This window comes from Hippocampus zosterae, chromosome 7, assembly GCF_025434085.1.
Source record: "Hippocampus zosterae strain Florida chromosome 7, ASM2543408v3, whole genome shotgun sequence".
In the NCBI taxonomy this organism is placed as follows: domain Eukaryota; kingdom Metazoa; phylum Chordata; class Actinopteri; order Syngnathiformes; family Syngnathidae; genus Hippocampus; species Hippocampus zosterae.
The window spans coordinates 12,432,165-12,456,484 of record NC_067457.1 but is presented as its reverse complement, the minus strand read 5'-3'; the positions used below and the strand labels follow the sequence as shown (position 1 = coordinate 12,456,484).

General features: G+C 43.2%; 1 protein-coding gene across 4 annotated transcripts in view; it reads right to left on the bottom strand.

Moving 5' to 3' along the window:
* The window catches only part of LOC127604130 (LLGL scribble cell polarity complex component 2-like), a 75,195-nt gene that overhangs the window by 15,227 nt on the left and 35,648 nt on the right, over positions 1 to 24,320 (bottom strand). For all 4 annotated transcript variants that reach the window (XM_052071051.1, XM_052071050.1, XM_052071052.1 and 1 more), the window contains exons 7-21: positions 21,332 to 21,494; positions 21,111 to 21,240; positions 20,961 to 21,015; positions 18,019 to 18,173; positions 17,590 to 17,801; positions 13,386 to 13,453; positions 13,129 to 13,282; positions 10,875 to 10,979; positions 10,308 to 10,403; positions 8,366 to 8,562; positions 7,863 to 8,010; positions 5,493 to 5,640; positions 5,302 to 5,418; positions 2,502 to 2,668; positions 986 to 1,250 (exon numbers count right to left, since the gene is read on the bottom strand). In XM_052071051.1, the coding sequence (XP_051927011.1) occupies positions 986 to 1,250; positions 2,502 to 2,668; positions 5,302 to 5,418; positions 5,493 to 5,640; positions 7,863 to 8,010; positions 8,366 to 8,562; positions 10,308 to 10,403; positions 10,875 to 10,979; positions 13,129 to 13,282; positions 13,386 to 13,453; positions 17,590 to 17,801; positions 18,019 to 18,173; positions 20,961 to 21,015; positions 21,111 to 21,240; positions 21,332 to 21,494 (2,180 nt within the window). The remainder of the gene's footprint in view (positions 1 to 985; positions 1,251 to 2,501; positions 2,669 to 5,301; positions 5,419 to 5,492; positions 5,641 to 7,862; positions 8,011 to 8,365; positions 8,563 to 10,307; positions 10,404 to 10,874; positions 10,980 to 13,128; positions 13,283 to 13,385; positions 13,454 to 17,589; positions 17,802 to 18,018; positions 18,174 to 20,960; positions 21,016 to 21,110; positions 21,241 to 21,331; positions 21,495 to 24,320) is intronic.

Below are 24,320 nucleotides of genomic sequence, written 5' to 3'. Positions count from 1 at the left end.
TACAGCCTCCAGCAGCAAGAATGTATGTAGAAAGAAGAAAGAGAAAAAACAACAACAAACATCTTTCAATTAAATGCAATATGAACACAAAATGGATAAATCGCAGTACTATTTACAATTTTCCTTCACATCATTTAATTATTATTATTATTATGATTGTTATTTTTTATTCATCAGCCTGACAGCAGTCGGTAGATTTAGACAACTAACTCAAATTATCCTCAAAATGAGGATAGTTCGAGCGTGTTTTTTTTTCTTCTCCCCCTCTCCCTCCCTTGTGGTTTCTTTCTGACTTGAGTTGAGTGAACGCTGGCGCATTTGGCTGCCGCTGCTCAACCCGTATTGTTTTGTGTTTTTTGTTATTGTAAAGTGTCCTTGGGTGTCTTAAAAGGCGCTTATAAATAAAATGTATTATTATTATTATTATTAATAAGATTTCACACATAAGTCGCTCCAGAGTATAAGTTGCACCCCCGGCCAAACTATGAAAAAAACTGCGACTTATACTCTGGAAAATAAGGTACGCAGTATTTCAAATGTTCTGTAAAGAGCTTTGTTACAGCTGCAGTAGTTGTGAAGGCTCTATATCAATAAAGCTGTATTGTATTGTAAATCCTTTAGCGTGACTCCATCTAGTGGACGCAGAACACAACCGTAGCCACTATTGTAACTTCTATTCTATGCACCTTATAATGTGGTGTACCCTATATATGAAAACAGTTTTTATACATTTTGTCACCTTAGGCCGGGTACACATCGTAGGATTTTTCAAATAAAAAAAAAAAACATATCTTTGGCAGACCCCACACATAAAGCTTGCCTTGGATTGGAGTTCATTGGGGCATCGGAGTTTGTCAAAGAACAAGCATTAAAAGATGATGAAATGTGAAATATTACAAACAATCTATTCAAACAAATGTTTGAAATCATTCTGTACCATGCCAGCTTTTCTTTTATAGAGATTGAGACTTGTAAATACTTTTACCTTGGCCATGTTTTGTGAAGACACATGAAGCAATGCCGCTGACATCTTCTTTGCGAATGCAGGGGAAACGCACCTGCAGCTTCACCCCTGGTAATGATATCACAAGAAGGTCGCCTTGATTTGTCAAAACCACCAGGGCACTCTCGCAATAGTCCTCTGATTGGCTACTGCCGAACCAAGCCACGGCAACCCGCCGTACGCGGGAGCCATCCATAGCTGTTAGCTTCAGCTTCATCTTGGCACTCACTTTAGGAAGGGTGAATACCTGCACAAAAGAAAGTATCAGTTTGACACTTAAAGTAATTTCACTTCTCAAATGTTTCACCTGTAATCACCACTGGAACTGTCAATATTGCAAGATTTGGTGGAAATCCAATTCCAAGTACCGTATTTTCCGCACTACAGGGCGCACCAAAAAGTCTTCAATTTTCGTAAAAGCTCACCGAGCGACTTAAAATCCGGTGCGCCTTGTGTATGGTCATTACGGTAACACGTAGACCCCAAGATGGCTCTTTGTTGGAGACATGCTTACAATGTTTCACTTGCTGTTGGTTCAGTGAACTGTGTCGCTGCTTTATTAAATAAGTTTTTGTTGCAGCTACGAAAAAAGGAGAGCTGTGTTGTTGTTTTGTTAAAACGCACAGTTTATTAATGGTTTTCACAGTCTCAACAAATACAGGTACGTCTTTGTCTGTCTCCGTGCCTTCTCTTCTTCTGTTCGACTTGAGAGGCGTTCATGACCGCCTCAGAAAAATGTAAATTAACTATTCCTTCAATGAAACTACGAAAATTTAAAATAATGCATCAAAACAGAAAATCAAGCGAGGAAATCACAAAATTAATTCTATAGCCCCACTATAGAATTTATTTTGTGATTTCTTCGTTTGTGAACACAGTACACAACAAAGGAATAAATATCAAACACTTCTGAGACAATCCAGTCTTCTCCAATTTAACTCAACTCAACTGTATTTATAGAGCACTTTCAAACAGCCATTGCTGCATACAAAGTGCTGTACATGGAGCAACTAACATATATCTTCGTAAGTTTATCCAATCCAGTCAAATCCAATATACAACAATAAAACAATAATTAGTAACAAAGATGGTAGTAGGCACCAAACAGTAAAACTAAGTTCAAATTTACATCTGATCGTTCTGTTGCAGCTACGGGGCTATATAATTTGTTTGTTTTTTTTTTCTGTTTTGATGCATTACTGTATTTTCAATTTTCGTAGTTTCATTGACGTAATCGTTAATTTACGTTTTTTTGGAGGCGGTCATGAACACCTCTCAAGTCAAACGAAAGAAGAGAAGGCACAGAGAGGACAAAGACATACCTGGAGCTCTATCTAGTGGATGCATTGTAGATTGCGCCATATATTCCAGTGCGTGCAATATATCATTATTTGAAGGTGCGCCTCATAATCCAGTGTGTCTATTAGTGTGGAAAATACAGAGCCAGTATCTGCAATAAAAATAGCATTTCCTTTTGTGTGCTTTTGTCTGATCTGACCTTAAACTGTTCCTCAGATGTAACAACAAGGTGATGCGACGCCTGCATATCAGGCGAACGAGCAAGGTCATGGGCGACCTCCAGCGGCTCAGGGAGAGGAATACCGTGACCATCCAATACTACGAGGCCAACAATAGGGGCACGATGCATGAGCTGGATTTCTTTTGCTGCAGAAGTAGGAGAAGAACACAGACAACACAAATTAGACCGTCCAAGGATTTTGTGATCTCGTGACCACATCTTGGGGGGAGTATTTGTTTTCAGTCTTGCCATTTTGTTTCTGCTTCCCAGCCACGAAGATAAACTTTATTGTCACTGGTTGATATTTGCTGCACATTTTTCCCCCCAACCCACCGATTTAGGTGGGTTTATCATTCATGGGTAAAACTGAAAAAAAAATTACCGTATTTTCACGACTATAAGGCGCCATTAAAAGTCTTAAATTTTCTCCAAAATGGACAGGACGCCTTATGGTGCGGAGCGTCCTTTATATGCGCTGAGTTCCAAAATCTGACTGACAGCCGACACGCTGTTTATATAGAGAAAAGGCGGAAGTGACTGTGAAAGAAGTCGGCCAATCAGGGAAGGGTGGGCGTGTATATATACATATATGGAAGGGAGAGAGAGAGAGAGAGGGAGAGAGAGGACAGACAAGCTAGTCCGCCAATGGTGAAGGGTGGGCGTGTAAGTGGACGCCTCAAGCCAGTACCAACACTTGTATAGCGTGTGGCAATGTGCATTGTTGCAAAACAACTCCGGTTTTGGTTTCTAAGAACCCCTGAAAATAGATTCGACAAAAAGACACGCCTACGAAGCTCAGTTCAAACTTAAAGCCACCGGTTATGCTTTTGGCATGCGTGCCCATCTCACAGCATCGGTGAAAAAACAAGTCAAGCAAATGAACTCTGAGCTTGCCGTTATTCCCGGAGGCTTGACTAAAGAACTCCAACCGCTGGACATTGGCATCAACCGGGCGTTCAAAGTAAAGTTGCAAACGGCATGGGAACAATGGATGATCGGTGGCAAACACAACTTTACAAAGAGTGAGAGGCAGCGCTTGGCGAGTTACGCCACAATACGCAACAACGAGAGGGAACGCGGCGTTTTTGATGGATTACGGTACTTGCACAATTGTTCAATTCTTTCTACACACACACGCGCTGCCACCATGTTTCGCTCTGTTCTTTACTTTCAAATGTGGGAAAGCTTCACACGAGAGAAATGTTGACTTTGCTGTTGCTACTCCTTCTTTCCGCTCGGCAATGCGTAGCAACTCACACTAGCATGTGATGCATTCAATGACAACTGAGATGTGCAGTCCTCTGCTTCTGATACAGAGGATGAGGACTTTGATGGATTTCTGGGTGATGATTGATCGAAAAACGTGAGAACATTGTACGATGGCTAAATAAAATACACCCGAACTCAGTTCTGCTTTCGTTGCCTTTTTAAAAACGTGTTTTTATCTTATCTGTATGTCTTGGCATGCTACCGTATGCTTCAAGCTAACGTGTTAGAGTGCGCGCATGCATGCCGTATGTTTAAGCTGGCGTATGTTTTACCACTGTAAAACTGCGGCTATTGGTACGATGCGTCCTGTGTATGTGTAAAATACAGAAATGTCACGCATTAATGAGACTGCGGCTATTAGTACGATGCGTCGAATAGTCGTGAAAATACGGTATGTATATACACATATAAATATTTTCTAATTCCAAAATTATTATTATACTAGGGTTACACAATGGTGGCTTATGAAACCAATACAATTTACTGTATGCCGTGGAATCAGTTCCCCATCAGTGACGGTGTGATTGTGGGTTTGAATAAAGTAAAGTATCGGTCTCTATATGTATGACTGACTGGCAACCAGTTTAGAGGTTAGTGCGCTTTTTGCCCAAAGTCAGCAAGGACAGGCTCCAGTAAACCTCGTGACCCTCTTCAGGATAAGCGGTGTTGAAAATGGATGTATGAATTTACTGTATTATTGAAAAAAAAATAACAAAAGTGAGTTGCATGGCTCATTTGAAAAATGTATTTCCCACCTTTGACTTGCAGTATATGCACCTTGAAATCAGCTAGCTTATTTAGCACAGTTCTCGAGGGGAGCGATCCGCATTCTATTCTTTCTTTGCACCTGGAGTGCTTTCACGAAAGGACTTTTTTTGACAGACCGTAAAAGCTGTGGCGCAGCATCACGGATATAACGGCCCGTCTGCCTGCATCAGATGACAACAACCGGGCCCACTTGTGAAAAAAACAAACAAACAAAACTAAACTAAAAAATTGCATCCATTGGACCAAGCAGCAATTCATTGTGTCATCTTTTGATCATACCCCCCGGCAATACCCCCACTCCGACCCAAATAAACACAATGTCACCCCCTGACCCCTGCGCGGATGATTGCCAGTCCGCGAAAAGCCGTATAGAGCACTTTTTTAAACCAGTCTGTTACAAAAAAAAGGTTCAGGACAACTGCTATAAAACAGATAGCAATGCCATACCTGGGTTTCACTTTGAAGATGACTAGTGAAAACAATTGTTGCGGAGGGATGACCAAACTTCAAATAAGATAATAGAGGCTGGCTTCATCGCAGTCAAGCTTACTGACTGACTGCAATATGCTTAGAACGCAAAAGCGCAATGACAGACTTGGACTGGAGCGCAATATTCAATTTCCGGTGCTCATGCACAACCAGCGCACAACCTCTGCGCACCCTTGACTGTAGTGATGACTATAGTGAAGCAGAGTGGACGGACAACTATGAACGCATTGTATCCCAAAATCTAATGCCTCACCAGGGTGTGCAGTGATGGGCTCATCTGTCCGATGCTCGACAGAAGGAAGCCTGAGTATGAATACATATACACAGCCCCCATTGGTCCCCGCCCAAAGCGAAGGTGTATTATGTGAACCTACAAGAAAAGAGGTGAACATAAGAACAGGCATTTTTGTGTATTCAAATCACATGTTGAATTTGGTGACTCACTGTCTGAGAGGAAGGTGTCAGCAAAGTAAAGTATCCGCACCAGACCGGTAAAAGAGTCATCTGACGAACGAGCCTCAATCTTCCTTTGAACAGGAGCTAACTCCATCTCGGCTAGTTCCGCCTCCAAACGAGCATTTGCTTCCTGGAGCTTTTTGGTGGTGATAACAACAATACAAAATACAGAATATGTTAATATAGAATAGCTAAAGAGATGAGAAGTGGGAAACTTGAGTCACATGACTTGGATTCGAGTCGAACTGTCGATAATTTGTTTCCTTGCAACTCACTGGGGAAAAGTTGACTTTGATTTGGCATTCATGAGACTCGAGTCGACTCTACTTTTACTTCAACTCCATCATAACTTGACAAGTGCTTCGGTTTACATTGGAAAAGCTTTTTTTTTTTTTTTGTATCGCGCATGCCACCAATTTGGTAACCGCGGCAATGACGGCTACCATTATGCCAAAAACAAGGCAAGTGTGACCAGTTGGATTCAAGGATTATTCATCATTCATCTACATTCATCAACAATGTTTACTTTGATCTGCCAGACGCAAGGCAGTCAATTAATCTGAAGTATGAAGTTAAGCTAGCTCGGTTAGCTCAACAGTTTAGCTCACCTAAAGCTGGTCAAATATGAACTCAACTTGATATCAGTTCACCATTTAATTGAGAGGAAAAAAAAGCGAAAGATTAGACACCATGGTGAGTGTAACCTTGACACTATAGCATTAAAAAAAAAGTCAATTTTTTTTTCAGCATTGACATCGATATATAGACTCCACTTTTCATACTTTTCTGATCGTTAGCGGGTCTGCTATATTTGATGTGGCAGGGCAAAAACTAATGCACATTAACTTGATAGAACTTCATTAAGTTACAAACTACAAAGTTCACCAAGTTCATGCATTCACCCTTTTACACACACTAATAGATTTGGGAAAAAGACTGGCACAAAAAAAACAACATATGGAGGTTTTAAATTTGATGATTAGACTTGTTCAACATATGTCAATATTTATCATCACAGTAACAGTGCGACACTCATACAAAAGAAAATAATTGAAAAGTATGTTAATTTCAAGGGCGGCCCGGTAGTCCAGTGGCTAGCACGTCGGCTTCACAGTGCAGAGGTACCGGGTTCGATTCCAGCTCCGGCCTCCCTGTGTGGAGTTTGCATGTTCTCCCCGGGCCTGCGTGGGTTTTCTCCGGGTGCTCCGGTTTCCTCCCACATTCCAAAAACATGCATGGCAGGCTGATTGGACGTTCTAAATTGTCCCGAGGTGTGAGTGTGAGCGCGGATGGTTGTTCGTTTCTGTGTGCCCTGCGATTGGCTGGCAACCGATTCAGGGTGTCCCCCGCCTACTGCCCGGAGACGGCTGGGATGGGCTCCAGCACCCCCCGCAACCCTAGTGAGGATCAAGCGGTACGGAAGATGAGATGAGATGAGATGAGATGTTAATTTCATTTGTTGTTGGTTTTTTTTAGAGATTTAAATAATTTAATTTTAAGAGATAATTTACTTTTTTGTGTTATGATCTGTAAAAAAATATTTTATCAATCCAATATATGCCGTGACTGAACACGATTTTGTGACTTGACTTACAACTTGCTTGAGATAAGTAATTACTTACTTTTACTGGTGGTGATTTGATGTGACGTGCTTCATTTTTTTTTTTTTTTTTTAACCACAGCAACGTGGGACTTGCTCGAGACTTGGAACTTGTAATTACTCCCATCATTTACTCTTATTAAGATAAGCAGGAATACTGTACCAAAAAAATGCGGACGTTGTATCGGTCTGTCGTGGTGAAGAAGGAGCTGAGCCAAAGGGCGAAGCTCTCAATTTACCGGTCGATCTACGTCCCAACCCTCACCTATGGTCACGAGCTATGGGTCGTGACCGAAAGAACGAGATCCCGGATACAAGCGGCTGAAATGAGTTTTCTTCGCAGGGTGTCCGGGCTCTCCCTTAGAGATAAGGTGAGAAGCTCAGTCATCCGGGAGGGGCTCAGAGTCGAGCCGCTTCTCCTCCACATCGAGAGGAGCCAGATGAGGTGGCTTGGGCATCTGATTCGGATGCCTCCTGAGCGCCTCCCCGGTGAGGTGTTCCGGTCATGTCCCACCGGGAGGAGACCCCGAGGAAGACCCAGGACACGCTGGAGAGACTATGTCACCCAGCTTGCCTGGGAACGACTCGGGATCCCCCGGGGAGAGCTGGAAGAAGTAGCTAGGGAGAGGGAAGTCTGGGCTTCCCTGCTAAAGCTGTTGCCCCCGCGACCCGGCCCCGGATAAGCGGTAGATGATGGATGGATGGATGGATGGAAATACTAGTTCAAAAAAGGTTATTTTTAATTTTTTTTACACTACCTTGGCAGCATTGTTGACTTGATGTTTCCGTAGTGAGACTCTGCTGTGTCTGATTCGCCTAAAGGACTGCCGGAGTGATTTTTTAATGCTTTTCACCCGAGACAGAGGACCCTCCATGGCCAGCTGGTCACTGGGGTTGAGAGTGCATCTAGAGAAAAAGCCATTTCACCACGCAGAGTTGACACAGACAAAAATACAAACATGAAAAATATAACAACATGAAACAAATATAGATTAATAAGCTCTCTGATATTATGCAAAGCATAAAAATACACAATGCATGAAAAGAAAAAAAACGATTACAGCAAGTCACATAATATAGAAGCTATACGGTACCACTGTACTGTTGTGCATGACACGATAAGGCTCAAATGATATTCTGTAATGGTAAAAATTTGATGGCTGGAGAGATATAGTTTGATTTCTACTTTCAGCACCCATCATTTTTATGACATTGGCTTTATAACTTGAAACATTTTTGAGTTCCCAAAGCGTCTCCTTACTTGATGAAGACATTGCTTTTCTGTTGGTAATCAAATAATCCAAAGCCATGGCTGGTGCCATAAGCAACCAGCTTCCACTCGGAGTGAAGACAAAGAGCGGTGACCACGGCAGGAGGCTGACATTGCACAACAGTGAAGGGCTGGAAGCCTGCCTCAAAACGGACTGGCTCATCTCGAACATCTAGACGTGTGTGCCCCTAAAAACAACAACATTATTCATTCATTCATTCATCTTCCGAGCCGCTTGATCCTCATTAGGGTCGCGGGGGGTGCTGGAGCCTATCCCTTCGGGCAGTAGGCGGGGGACACCCTGAATCGGTTGCCAGCCAATCGCAGACAACAACATTATGTATATGTATATGTGAGAGAGAGAGAGAGAGAGAGAGAGAGAGAGAGAGAGAGAGAGAGAGAGAGAGAGAGAGAGAGAGAGAGAGAGAGAGAGAGAGAGAGAGAGAGAGAGAGAGAGAGAGAGAGAGAGAGAGAGAGAGAGAGAGAGTTTATGGCCCAAAAATGGAGTCGGTATTGTATATTACATGCAGCAGATTAAGTAGCTTACTGCGAATAGCATTTCAGAAGAGGACACACCAAAAGCCAGGTTCCCGAGTATTGCGTGCATTCGGAAATACGCTACGAGTGCGCTGCTTCATGCAGACCGTTCCGAAACGCAGAGCTTTGTTCAAATGGTAGGCAACACACTTTAAAAATACAACTCGTTGTCAATGTAGAACTCAAGGTCATGACGTGACTGTAACAAGTGGCATCCCAATTAGCCACTTCCAGATCCCGTGCCGCATTATATGGGTCCAGTAATTTTTTGGGGCTCCCACACAATTTCAAAAATAACAGAAAGCAACAAGGAAACAGCATAATTTGGAAACATTTCTCGATTTCACACTGACAGTGACTAGAGAACATTAGTTTCGCTGTCTGCTAGCTAGCTTACCATACTTAGCCTCTGTCTGTTCCCTTGGTTTTGAGATGTTGAGAAAATAAATGTGGTCAGTAAATTGACTATTTTAGTCCATGTTTCACGTCCGTCCGGATCTTTTTGTTTTTTGTTGGGAAATTGTGAAGAACCAACAGCGGTTTACAACTTTATTCTTTCCGTCTTTGGGTGAATTTGTTGCAGCTTTACAACAGTGTTTTTTATGCCAACGTTCAAGCTGATGAATTTCATTAGAGCAGTTAAAAAACATGGCACAAAGCGCACCTGCCATTGTGGTACTTAAGGCTAAAAGCCTTTTAAACAATGCTTTAAGGCAGTGGTTCTTAACCAAACAAATAAAAATATCTTTTTTTTTTTACAAATTCAAGACATTTAAAAAAACGTATTTCTTAAAAACAGAAAAAAACTATATAACATTTCAAGACATAAGCATACTTTCTCTTTAATTGTGCACAAAATGAACCAGCCAGTGATGACCAAGCGGGCGTGTCACAACTAATTGACATGTTGAGTGTGCCTTATCCACCATGGCAGAGGCTCCGTCGAACCCCTGAGAGACCGATTCACTGAAACGAGGTTAAGAACTACTGCTTTAAAGTGTAGCAGTCAAAATTTCAACGACCTCTAGTTTGTTTGGGAGTTTTTTTTACTGCACGAGAGCTGCACATCACTTATTCTAAGTGACATTTTGAGAGAGAGGTATGAACGGAAAAGGAAAGACGAAGGGGACAAGCTAAGAGGAAGATTTGGTAATGGGCCTTGTCTGCTGGCTGGCCAGGGATATGTTAAAGTTGTTGCTGGATGGAAATGGATAGATTTTTTTTTTTTTTACTTTAAAGGGAATTAAGATACAACCCTTTATTCTTGTGACTTAAATAAAAAATGTGTGAGCAATTTAAGATGATACACAGGTAATCATATACTTTGTCTAGCATCTGTATGTACTGTTCAAGGAGGAATAGGTACAGTTTTATGTATAACCATATTGTTGGTTACCTTCCAGCGGAAACCTTCTTGGCCTTGCAGCAAATCCACAACTTTCGCTTCCACGGGATGTTCTGCTGCCTCGTCATTGAGCTCCAGCACAAGAATCTTCAAAGAGAATGGATTGAACTGGTCACATACAACAACAGGCTCAAACCAAAGCGTGGAAAAAATTCTTTCAGTGCATTGGATGTCAATGGAGATGTTTCTAAGTTTGAAAAACTTGGAACCGAAATTTTTTTACCTCTCCCCTCCACAAGTAGTTCCCTTTCTAACTAAGATCTCGGGGCGCTTTACATAGCAAGTACCGACAGGCCCTTTGCACTGTATCCCATGTTTGTCATTGTTTTTCATGTTTCTTGTGCAGAGTGTGCCTGTTAAGTGAAATTTTGGTTGCACGAACGTGTAATGACAATAAAGGCCAATCCAATCCAATCCAATGCAAGAACACTGGATCCAAGAACACTGGAGCAAAAACTAAAGAAATGCATTGCATCTCCAAAGATCACTCAGGCACTGAACCGTGTTCGGGTAGTGATTGACAGAGATTACCAATACAGCCTCAAAGTGAAATCTCACCTGTCCAGCTGTTCCTGCCACAGCAAGACAACCACTGTATTTACAAAGGTGGATCTTTTGGATGCCAAGCCTTGGATCATCGCTGTAGGGGTCAAAGCAGCCAACCTAGACAGTAAAAATGTAAACAGAATCATCAGACATTGGTATGACAGTTGGAGATTAAATTCAGTATATCTACTTTATTTACCGTATTTTCCGCAAAGACGCACCTTCAATGAATGGCTATTTTGTCAATTTTTTTCATACATTAGACCAGGAGTGGCCGACCAGTCTTTTAATGTGTTACTGCAAAGAGCCGCATAATACCCTTCCTCGCAAGCGCGTGCACATACACGCGCACACACACACGCACACACGCACGCACGCGCTAAGAGGAGAGGTAATTTGCTGACTAGCTTAGCGCTTAGCGCCTATCGCCGTTGTTTGCGCATGAGCGGTGATGCAGTCATCTGATTGGTTGCCCTCTATGTCAATCAAGTAACGGGATTGATGATAGGCTGAAGTAGTACGTTCTGTGTACTTAGCGCCTTGTTTGAATGGCATCGCCACTACCGAGGCGTTTTCGACGCTTGTAGTCTGAAAGCCTGGGAGCAGCATTGAACCAGCCAAAGAGCCGCAGGTTGGCCCCCCTGCATGAGACGCTTCACATTATAAGGCGCAATCTACAATGCCTCCACTAGATGGTGCTATGCTCCTTCCATTGAACTCGAGAGGTGTCCGTTCAACTTGCGAGGCGTACATGACCAACTCTGAAAAATGTAAATTAACTACTTAAATGAAACTACGAACATTGAAAATAATGCATCAAAATAGAAAATCAAGTGAGGAAATCGCTAAATAAATTCTATATCTCCATCTTCAAAATATATTTAGTGATTTCCTCGCTTGATTTTCTTCGTGGTTTCATTGAAGTAAGAATTAATTTACGTTTTTCAGAGGCGTCCATCAACGACTCTCGAGTGGAACGGAAGAGAAGGCACGTTACGGTCAAAGACGTAAAGTACCTGTCTTTGTTGAGACTGTGAAGACCATTAATAAACTGTGTTTAAAAAAAAATAAAACCACAACCACAGCTCTCATTTTTTCAACAAATACAGGTGCGCCTCTGTCCATCTCCCTGCCTTCTTTCCTTTCAACTCGAGAGGCGTTCATGACCACCTCTGAAAAACGCAAAAACTGTATGATCAGATAAGATAGAAAACCTTTAATAGTCTCACAATGGAGAAATTCCCACTTTACAGCAGCAAAGCTATTAGAGGAAGAAGTAGAAGAACAAAATAAATAGGAGCTGCTGGAAAGGCAGCCACTCTCGCGGCGCCATCTTGAAGTCAAAATAACACAAGACGTCAGTCGTAGTTATTTATTCCTTTCTGTATTCACAAATGATGAAATCACAATATAAATTCTTTAGGGGGGGCAATAGAATTTATTTTATTGTATCCTCGCTTGCTTTTCCGTTTTACAATACAATATTTTGCTATATTATTTTCAATTTTTGTAGTTTCATGGAAGTAATCGTTAGTTTACGTTTTTCGGAGGCGGTCTTGAACGCCTCTCGAGTCGAACGGAAGAAGGCACAGAGATAAACAAAGACGTACCTGTATTTGTTGAGACCGTTTAAAAAAAACAACAACACCACAGCTCTCCTTTTTTTGTGTACTGTGTTCACAAACGAAGAAATCACAAAATAAATTCTGTAGTGGGGCTATAGAATTTATTTTGTGATTTCCTCGCTTGATTTTCTGTTTTGATGCATTATTTTCAATTTTCGTAGTTTCATTGAAGGAATTGTTAATTTACATTTTTCTGAGGCGGTCATGAACGCCTCTCGAGTCGAACAGAAGAAGAGAAGGCACGGAGACAGACAAAGACGTACCTGTATTTGTTGAGACTGTGAAAACCATTAATAAACTGTGCGTTTTAAAAAAAACAACACCACAGCTCTCCTTTTTTCGTAGCTTCAACACATACTTATTTAATAAAGCCGTGACACAGTTCACTGAACTAACAGCAAGTTATAACATTGGAAGTATGTCTCCAGGAAGGAGCCATCTTGGAGTCGACGTATTACCATAATGACCATACAAAAGACGTAACCGGATTTTAAGGCGCTTTGTGAGCTTTGATGAAAATTGAAGATTTTTTGGTGCGCCCTGTTGTGCGGAAAATACGGTAATTTGTTTTCTTTAATTTAGAATCAGGTAATATGAATGGAATGAAGAAAAGGAAGGAAGTCATGCTTTTCGACACACACCTTTCTGAAAGGTGGCCAATCTCCTTCAGCACCTTGATGCAAGTTGTCATTGGGGTCTGTGTCTGTGTGGAAGACTCCAGCTGTGCTCAATTTGTACATAGGGTACAGACAGACTCCTGAGGCATTCCATAAGCGCACGGTTCCATCCTCGTGCCTAAACATAAAAGGCAAATGTGATACGGTTAAGAATTCAAGTGGATTTTGTTTTTGGGATTAAATATGGTTCACAAAAAGAAAAAAGGTTGAGGTGACCTGACCCTGTGAGCAAAAGATCTCTCTGTGGAGGATCTGGGGCCAAGTTCTTCCCTCCGGTTATTGGCCATGGCTGAATGGAGATAACATAGTGTTTCAGAGTTATTAGTCAGTTAATATCTGTCAAATTATGTAATTACTAATGGTTATTTATGGTCAGCTGTACAATTGATGCCTCATCATACAAGCTCCATTTGTTCCTTTTTGTTTGTGGTCTGCTTTTCCTATGTTGTTGTTTATTTTTGTTTGTACACCTGACCTTATGCTTCATTTTCACCTTCTTTGTCCACTGTTTATCCTCATCTGGCCATGGTGTGCATTCAATCAGCCTCATAGATTATCCTCTATGGCCGCGAATTGTGGAGCTTCACTCATTGGACGGCCGTCCACAATCCTACGATATTTACGGGTACACTATTGATCATCTACGGCCAAAAGTTACTTCACGTGCTCCATCAGTTTTTGTTTACTTTGAAAATATGGAGCAATATTTTCCGGCCACTGTGATGATGCCTCACCGGTGGTCATGTGATGGTACACTCAATTATAACTTGGTGGTTATGTAGTTGAGGTACACATACAAAGGGTGACCCCCCAAAAAACAGGCCCCAACTCTAATTAGGCCCTGTTTCTTAGCGTTTTGTCGAATGAAATGAAACTTTGGCCATAACTAGTTTATTATATTCAAAACATCACATCAAAACACTAGGGTCTTTGGCCTTTTTTACTCCGTTCTACAGCATATGTTTTAGATGGCCTCCATTTAGCTCAGTGCATTTCTTGAGGCGCAGCGCGAAGTTGTCCATGAGGTTCTTACAGACTGAATTGGAAATGGCTCTCATCTCCTCCCTGATGGTTCTGGGTTTCCCTGCGTAGACTCTGTCCTGAAGATAGCCCCAAAGACAAACATCTGGGGTGCATAGGTCCGGGCTATGGGGTGCCCACTCAAAATCAGTCTTTAGACTGATCATTCGGCCTCCGGAGTTCTCTTTCAGCCAATCTCGGGACAGGTTTGAGGTGTGAGAACTTGCTCCGTCTTGCTGGAAACAGAAATCTCGGCCAGAGGCATCATTGGACCAATCTTCTTTCATCGACGAATCTGGCGCAGCAGTGACAGTCACCAAGGAGCGGTATGTGGAGGTCCTCGAAACCTTCAAGAATGAGCTCCAGACCATCTACCCATCACTCATGAGCAAGTTCTGGTTCCAGCAAGACGGAGCAAGTTCTTACACCTCAAACCTGTCTCGAGATGACTTCAAAAAAATTAATCAAGTCAAGTCAACAGTATTTATAGAGCACTTTCAAACAGCCATCGCTGCATACAAAGTGCTGTACATGGAGCGATTTAACATATACAATAAACAGTAAGACGAATCAGTAATAAGTAATAAGTAATAAGGCGGTCGAAAGCACCAAGCAGTAAAATCAAGAGCAAATCTAAGTCATGCTGAGTCAAACGCCAAAGAATACAAGTGAGTTTTGAGGAGGGCTTTAAAGATGGGCAGCGAGGAGGCTTGCCGAATGTTCAGTGGGAGGTCATTCCAGAGAGATGGACCAGCAACAGAAAAGGCTCGATCCCCTCTGAGCCTCAGTTTAGTAATTGGTACGTCTAGCAAAGACTGGTCCACAGACCTGAGGCGCCGGGCAGGGGTGTAGGGGCGTATGAGCTCAGAGAGGTAAGGTGGCGCGAGATTATTCAGAGATTTGAAAACAAAGAGGAGGATCTTAAAAATAATTCTAAAATGAATGGGGAGCCAGTGAAGGGATGCCAAAGTAGGAGTTATATGCTCCCTCTTACGAGTACCAGTCAAGAGGCGAGCAGCGGCATTCTGTACCAGCTGAAGGCGCTTGATGGAGGACTGGCTGACTCCAAAGTACAGGGCGTTGCAGTAATCGAGCCGGGATGTGACAAAGGCATGAATTACTGTCTCAAAGTGTTCATGTGAGAGGAAAGGTTTTATTTTGGCCAGCTGTCTAAGGTGAAAGAAGCTGGATTTAACAACGGCACCAATTTGCCGATCGAGTTTGAAATCACTGTCCAGTTTAAGTCCCAAGTTTGAGACCGTTGATTTCAGATAAGGAGATAGGGGGCCCAAGTCTACAGGATGGAATGTACAAGGTCCACTGGGGCCAAACAATATCACCTCTGTCTTCTTTTCGTTGAACTTCAAGAAATTTTGTGCCATCCAGGTTTTGATTTCTTCCAGACAGGATAGGAGTGGCCTTAATGAGAAGGTGTCTTTCTTGCTCAGTGGGACATAGATCTGGCAGTCATCTGCATAGCAGTGGAAAGGAATACCATGTTTCCTTAAGATGGAACCCAATGGGAGCAGATACAGCGAGAACAGCAGAGGCCCCAGAATTGAGCCCTGTGGAACACCACATGACAGGGGAGCAGTGCGTGATTCAGAGCAGCCAAGGCTGACACAAAAGGTCCTGTCAGCTAGATAGGACCTAAACCAATCAAGAGCACTCCCGCCAATGCCCACCAAGTGCTGCAAACGAGTCAGCAGAATACTGTGATCCACTGTATCAAATGCTGCAGTTAAGTCCAATAAAACCAGACACACCTGGTCTCCAGAGTCATTTGCCAGGAGGATGTCATTAGAAACGCGTAACAGGGCTGACTCCGTGCTATGCATCGTCTTGAAACCTGACTGGAAGACCTCCAAGATGTTATGTTCATCCAAGAAAAGTTTCAACTGCATGTGCACCACTTTTTCCAGAATTTTGGAAATGAAAGGCAGTTTGGAAATGGGTCTGTAACTTGACAGCTCATCTGGATCAAGACCAGGTTTCTTGATCAAGGGTTGGACCACAGCATGTTTAAACTGTTGGGGAACTACACCAGAAGAAAGGCTGCTGTTGATGATATCCAAGACCGATGCACCAACACTCGGGAGAACCTCCTGAAAGAAGCGTGGGGGAAGAGAGTCGCAAGGGGAGCCAGATGGCTTCGTCTGGCGAACTACATCCTCCAAAAGCGCCAAGGACACAGTATCAAAAGAATTTAGGACAGCTGAACATGGAACATGGACAGAGGGGTCAGATGCGGTATTTGGGACCGGAATCCTAGCTGTAGAGACCTTATCAATAAAGAACTGAAGGAATCTGTTGCACATCTCGGCTGAAGAATCCGAGCAAGTAGGCAGAGGGGGTTTGAGTACAGAATCTATCGTTTTAAATAGTGCACGAGGGTTGTGACGGTTGGCTAGAATAAGGTCCGACAGATATTCTCTTTTGGCCTCTTTTACTGTGAGCTGGTAGTTACGCCAGCTGTCTTTCCAAATTTGAGAAGAGACATGCAATTTGTCTCTTTTCCACTTGCGTTCAGCTTTGCGACACTCCTGCCTAGCTGCGCGGGTAATGTCGTTAAACCATGGCTCGGGTTTAGGCTTTGGCAGCACAATTTTTGAAGGAGCCACCAAATCCAGGATGGCCCGGCATGACGAGTCGAACCAAGAGGTGAGTTCCTCTGTGTTAGACGAGGGTACGCAAAGGTTATTAAAGGCATCAGAGAAACGACTAGCAGTGTGAGGGTTAAAAATTCGGCGTTTACAACTAGGAGCGCCAGATTTCACAGCAGCATGCGATAAGACTACGTCAAATAAAACTGCCATACGCTTCAACGAGACGGCATCTTCCAACATGTATTACGACATTGAAGACACAGGCGCCATACAGTGTCATGCCATTGTTATTCGATGATGAATTAAGTTTTTGTGAGCACACTGTTGAGGGTGGGAAGAGATAAGGTTGTGTATTGTGTTTGTGCTATCATATGAATGCGTTGGTCTGAGTCAGTATCCTGTGTCTCAATGGCAAAGCAAAAACATCAGAGACGAGTCGTCAACTGTCAACCACGTTGGCACGTCCAACATGCAAAGTGTCTCAGAAATCGCATTCAACCTGATTCGTTTGAGTATGAATGTTCATCAGCTGCCACAAACCGTCACGCGTGTTTGGCAACATGCTCCTTTCCAAAAAAGCTTCTCGCGTCTTCTAAATTGTTATAAATTAGGAAACTGCCAGATTGCTGCTCCTCTGATCGAGAAAATTTGATCAAATTAGCGCGGGGGACCCTAATTCGCGGATTTTCGTCTTCGCGGGGTGTTCTGGTCCCCATTAACCGCGATAAGTGAGGGATCACCGTATGCATTACCTGCAGGACGGGAGAAGAACAGCATCAAAGGGTGAAACTGATTGTACCTTTTTGGAGTAATTTGTCTTTTGGAGGTTTCCGGCGGCAAGAATTCTCTCCCACAGTTTGAGAGGGATGGCAGAGACATGGTGTGAGCAGGTGATTGCTGAACTGTGTAGTGGAACCAGGTAAGGTGTCTGAATGACTGGCCATCCTTCTGACTTGAGGTCAATCACCACCAACTCCTCTTCAACCAAGACCACTAATGCGCTGGGATCGCCTGGTCAAAACAAGTGATCATGGGAAATTCATGCAATTAATTAGCATGCAACCCCCCCCCCCCCCCCCCCCAAAAATATCCCGTCACAATACTTGAGACCTTTCAAGACCTTGATATGAAACTCTAAGGAGCAAAACTGGCTCCATTATGATCATGCACAGTATGAAATCTTCAGAGTTAAAATTATGAAATTGGGTGTTTCTGTACTTTTACCGACCAGTGCGAAGTGGTCCATCTTTGATGACAAAGAAGTCAATGATCCTGGAAGTGAAGTCCAAAGCAACGTGTGTTTTATTGTGGATGATAGTAATGCAGTGTCTGTCCCCAAAGCTTGCCCTGGGCATGCCGCCACTGAAGAAGAGGAATGGCGCCCTATAAAAATGAACACACATCAGGAATGATTGCACAGATTGATAAGAATAACTTTCAACTTGAACACATTTCAAATGTCCTTATCAGCCATCTCGTTACCTCTGCGTCCCGCTTCCTGGACGCATAATCTTCACACCAAACGCACAATTCTAAATAATGTGCGTTTTTGGGACGCAAGGAAATTTTTCAGTCAACGATCCCAGTTTCATAATCGCAGCCATTGTTGTTTTGATCTCGCGTTAAGTAATCTCACGTGACGAGATTTCCATTCTCGCGAGACGAGATTGGCTCCAATGCTCCAGAGTGCTCCGCTGAGCACTCTCGCTTGCATCCCATCATGCAGCTGATGGGGGATGCATAGAAACTTGGGTGGCACCCCAAGTTTGTGGAGGTGTTTCCAGAGCAACTCACGGTTGATGGTGTCAAAGGCTTTGCTGAGATCGACGAAGGCTATGCACAGTTCCTTGTGATGTTCTCTGCTTTTCTCCAAAAGTTGTCTCAAAACAAAGATCATGTCAATGGTGGATCTAGTCTTCCGGTAGCCACACTGAGTTTCTGGAAGCACACCTTCTGAGATGTGCTTGACCAGCCTGCTGAGCATGATTTTCGCCAAGATCTTTCCTGCGATTGAGAGGAGAGAGATTCCTCGGCTATTCCCACAGGCTGCTCTGCCCACTTTCTGCTTATAAATAACAACGATGTTAGCATCCTTCTAATCCTGCGGGACGGTCCCTTGTTCCCAGATGTTTTGAATCAGTAGGTGCAGTCGGCGCGTGAGGAGATAACCTCCGTGTTTGAAAACCTCTGCGGGGATGCCATCAGGTCCAGCGCTTTTGTTATTCTTTAGGTCCGCAATGGCTTGCTGGGTTTCAGAATAGGATGGTGGGGTGGCGAGGCTCTTGATTGTTGGCCGGTCTGGAAGATTGTCCAGAATGTGTGGGTTGACAGGGTTGGTGTGGTTGAGAAGATTTTCAAAGTGTCTTGCCCAACGGGCAAGGATCTCATGGTGGTCCTTGAGGAGTGCAGAGCCATCAGCTGATCGGACTGGAGCAATTGCCCGCTTCTTGGGACCATACAGTGCTTTGATGGCATTGTAGAAGTCCTGGATGTTGTTACAGTCTGCCAGGTTTTGGATTTCATTTGCCTTCTGCACCCACCAGGTGTCCTCCATGATACGGAGTGCTCGCTGGGTCACTGTTCTAACTGCAGAAAAGGTGGCTTTACGGGTGAGAGATGTAGGGCAGGACAGGAGAGCTTTATGGGCCTCATGCTTTGCTTTCAGAAGTGTACAGTATGTATCTCGGTTGAGTTGCAGTCAAACCAATCCTGGTGGCGCTTCCTTGACTGGCCAAGCACATCCGAGGCTGTGCTCTGGATAGCGTGGTGCAGAGCTGGCCAGTCACTTGATGTTGTCAAGGGATCTTGTCAAGGTTTTCAGCAAGGAGTCGCCGGAGGTTGGCTTTGGTGGTGGGGTTGTTCAATGTTGCACACATTTGAGCCTTTTGTTGGGAGCTCTTCTTGGATGACGGGGTTGGTGCTCATGAGGAGTTTGGATCTGATCATGAGATGGTCAGGCCAACACTCAGCTCCGCGCATGACACAGGTGATGAGGACATCCCGTATGTTCTTTTGACGGATAATCACATAGTCCAGGAGATGCCAGTGTTTGGAACGGGGGTGCTGCCATGTGGTATTAAACCTGTTCCTCATTTGGAAAATGGTGTTAGTGATGACCAACTGATGTTCTGCACAGAGGGAGAGGATCCGAAGGCTGTTGTTGTTCATTTTCCCCACTCCATGCTGGCCAATAACTTCACTCCATACCAGGTGTTCCGTGCCCACCCTAGCATTGAAATCTCCCATGACTATGAGCTTGTCCGTAGCCGGTGTTTGCTGCAGGATGGTGTCCAGAGCACTGTAGAAATCCTCCTTTATATTGTGCTCGGCATTCACAGTTGGTTCGTAAGCACTGATGAGTGTGGCGAACCGTCCCTTTGCCAGGGGAATGCGCCATGTTGTCAGCTTTTTCTTGATGCCAGTAGGGGATTCTGGGATGCGCTTCAGCAGTTAGGACTTCACAGCAAAGCCAACTCCATGGTTTCGACGAGTGCCTTCAGGGACCCCTTTCCAGAAGAAGGTATACCCTGCACCGACTTCTGTCAGGGAGTCATCTCCATGTATTCTGGTCTCGCTGAGAGCTGCTATATTGATGTTATACCTCGCGAGCTCTGTGGCCACAAGTGTTGTCCTCCGGTGGGGCCTGTCAGGAGTTTCAGCCAGGTCCAACAGTGTGCCGACATAGCTATAGGGGTCACGGAGACGCGCAAAGTGCCTCACCACGATAAGGTGGTGATCCAGCACACGCACACGCACGCACGCACGCACGCACGCACACACACGCACACACGCACACACGCACACACGCACACACGCACACACGCACACACACACACACACACACACACACACACACACACACACACACGCACACACACACTTATATAAGTCACCCACTGTATTTGTTCCAGTACTTGTACTTCTGCTGAGTCATTTGGTGTGTGGCAGGGCAAGACACTTGGAAATGGCTTTAAATTGATGAGAATATACATTTCTCCCTGAAGCAAATAGTCACAATGATCAGTTTACATTTGTTTCGCAAAAAGATGCACTTTAGTGGGTGTGCAACTTGACTAAAAGTACATTCCGTGCATGTCACCCATCAGCAAACATTAACACACATACACGTCTCTGAAATAAATGAGCGAATGAAAACACAAGATAACATACCCTTTCTTTGTAGGCAGCTGAATTATTTTAGAAATGGCTTTGCAAGGGAAATGTCCTAGAGAAAGCAAGGAAAATAAGTTATTCATTCCCATCCAGCTGAATGTTTTTCTCATCCAACAGTATCGGAAAGTGGGCAAGCAGCATCCTCACCATAAGGAATGTCTGACTTCTCCACCTCATTTCCATCTTCCTCACCAAACAGCCAACGACAGTAGCTACCATCGCTGTGGCAACTAAGAATGTATCCTCTGTCCTCTGTCCAACACAGACTCTCCAGTTGCTGTGGTGTATGGACAAAAACCAAATATCACATTTATGTACTGATCAAATCATTAAGCATTGTGCTGAGCATTCTGTATGTCACTTCCTACCTGTGTAGCCAGAAAGTGCTGGATCGCACACCGTTTCTGAAGATCCCAGATGACAATAAGACCTCGTCCATAACCGATAGCAACATGATTCGGGTCAGCTGGGTTCTCCTCTAAGGCTTCAACATGTTCTAAACTTCTTTGCACTATGCAATTATCCGGTACACTAAAAGAGATGAAGGCACATTTCTTGACACAAGTAGGGCAACTACATCACAATCCCACCACCAGCAATCCAGAAACAGGGACAATCTTCTCATTGTCCAGAATGTGTTCATTTCATAAAATATAGTTTATAAGGGTGAAGCACCTCACCTAACAGCAGTTTCAGCACGATATTTAGTGCACATCTAGCCGTTTTGGTACAGTGGTACCTCTATTTACGAACGTCTCTATGAAATTTGCAAGTTACGAAATGCCTCAACAGGAAAATATCGCCTCTTGTTATGTGTGTCTTATGTGTTGTGTTGTGTTATTTTGACTTTAAGATGGCGCCGCGAGAGTGGCTGCCTTTCCAGCAGCTCCTATATTTTGTTCTTCCACTTCATAACTTTGCTGCTGTGAATTGGGAATTTCTCAATTGCGAGACTAATAAAGGTTTTCTTATCTTAAAAAAAGAAGATACAAAAAGTAAAAATAGAGTTTGGACAGCAGGACTCGCAGCTTCAAGTTTCCTGAACGCAACATACTTAGAGCTGCTCTGCCATTGGCTACTACCGAGCATCACCCTGGCATCCGATTGGCTAAGAGGGCCTCGCTGATCCACTTGTGAAAGGACACTTTGATCCTCTCCTCTTTCATCTATAACTGATTCAGACAACAAAGTATATGCAGAAAAGTGGTGAAGATTGCACGACTGTCTGTGTCCTATGTGAAGTGTTGTGTTATTTGTGTTATTTTTTTACTTCAAAATGGCGCCGCAAGAGTGGCTGCCTCTCCAGCAGCTCCTATTATTTTGTTGTTCTACTTCTTCCTTTCATAACTTTGCTGCTGTGAATTGGGAATTTCTCCATTGCGAGACTAATCAAGGTTTTATTATCTTATGTTATCTTATCTTATCTACCGGATCTGTCTGTGTGGTGAGATGCAGGAAGTGTCTTCATCATTCGCCCCTCAGGCCATGAGGCGTTCCGTTAGTTTTATGTAAATGTGAATCACCCAGAAAAAGTGTTGACCAGTAGGACGATCGCTTACTATGCTGATGTTTGCCTTGGACATTTTCGAAGGATTGTTAAAAGCTGGCAAAAAACTAAAGGGGCCAAAAAACGATGATGACACAGTTAAAAGTTAAATGACCATTTTTATTTTTTATGCTTTTTTTTTAAATATTATGCACAACTCTCATTTATTGTGCAATAATCTAAATCTAACATGTATTTGTTACATATTTTGATGCATTTTCAAGCTTTTATAAAACATTTATGTCAGAATTTTGGGAGACCTGGAATTGGGGTATTTACATGGAAAACACGTCTCTACTTTTCAAGTTTCTTCTAGAACATATTAATTTTGTAAATAGACGTACTACTGTACTTGGTAAAATTGAGTCCTGTTTGGTATGATCTGTGTGTTGCAATACACTGTTATGGGCCGTGTTTGTTTCTGTTTTGCATAAAGGCTATAAGCCACGGGCAAGTCAAATAAAACATTTTATTTACAAGGATCATTACGTTTTCCGGCAAGAAGTCCTCATGGACCACGGTTTTTCAACATTTCACTCAGAGGCAAGTTGAATAAAACACGGATTGTATTTGGTTGCTGGCCCTTTCTGAAATTAATTTGAGTGATACATTTATTTATTTATTTTATGGCAGTCATGTTTATTTGCCTCTTCCGCTGACAAAGCGCAAAACTCTCCTTGAAGTAGAAGATATGAAATGTTGATGTTTTGTGGCCCGACTTGCTCTCCCTAATTAAGCTTGACACTACGAGGTGGGCGATATACAGTGTCATTGATATCGTCATTGTTGCTTTCACGATTTGCAATTTTATATTAGCAGGTGTTAGTACTGTCTTGAAAAGAAAAGATGAGCGAGTCCATTGATTCGCTGTAAAGTGAATCAGAGGAAGTGATAAACCCTCATTCTGTGAATCGGCAGGCAAGACTCAGTCACGTGTGGGACCAGCTAATAGAAGACAGAATTACTTCAAATTTAGTCTCTCATCGCAGTGACTATTTAATAACGTTGCCTGGAAATGATTTGCAGTTAGAAATCATTCGTGTGATGTCACTTTGGAATAAAATTGGTAGATATGACGAAACACTCTGCAATTCATTGACAAATCTGTTCCATCGCAAACCAAATGGATTATGAGGTCAACTGCGCAAGTCCACAAGCATGCTAAAGAAAAGCTAAGTAAAGCTGCCACGGGGCGCGAGTGTTGTTTGTGCCTATAATGGGCAGCATTTTTGACAGCTCTGTTTTGTTTAGCGGAGATGTCAACGCTGTTGGACAGTCTGCGCTGGTGCGGTTGGATGGATGGCTTGTTGGGCCAAGGATGAGAAGAGTGGAGCATCGTCGCGGAGCACAAATCGGTAATTGGACCTGAGAGTCGCTTGGAATTGCAGCGGATTGACATGGGACAGGACAAGTAAACCAATCTCTTTTTCATCAACGGACGCTCCAGCTTCTTGTTCACTTTCAAATTTAGCTTGTAGCAGACATGTGCACATTTTGAGCATTACGTCTCTGATCCACTGGTGAAAGGACACTTTGATTATCTCCTCTTTCATCGAGAACTGTTTCAAACAACAAAGAGTTTGCAGGAAAAGTAGTTAAGATTGCATGACTCTCCGTGTTTTATGTTACGTGTGTTGTGTTATTATTTTGTTAATTTATATTAACTGTCTGTGAAGCGCTTTGTTATAGCTGCAGCTGTTGTGAAAGTGCTATAACAATACACATCTATTGTAGAAATCATAGAGTTTTTTGGAAAAAATAAGATAGGATAAAAAAAACTATTTGTTTCACAATGGAGAAATCCCCAATTT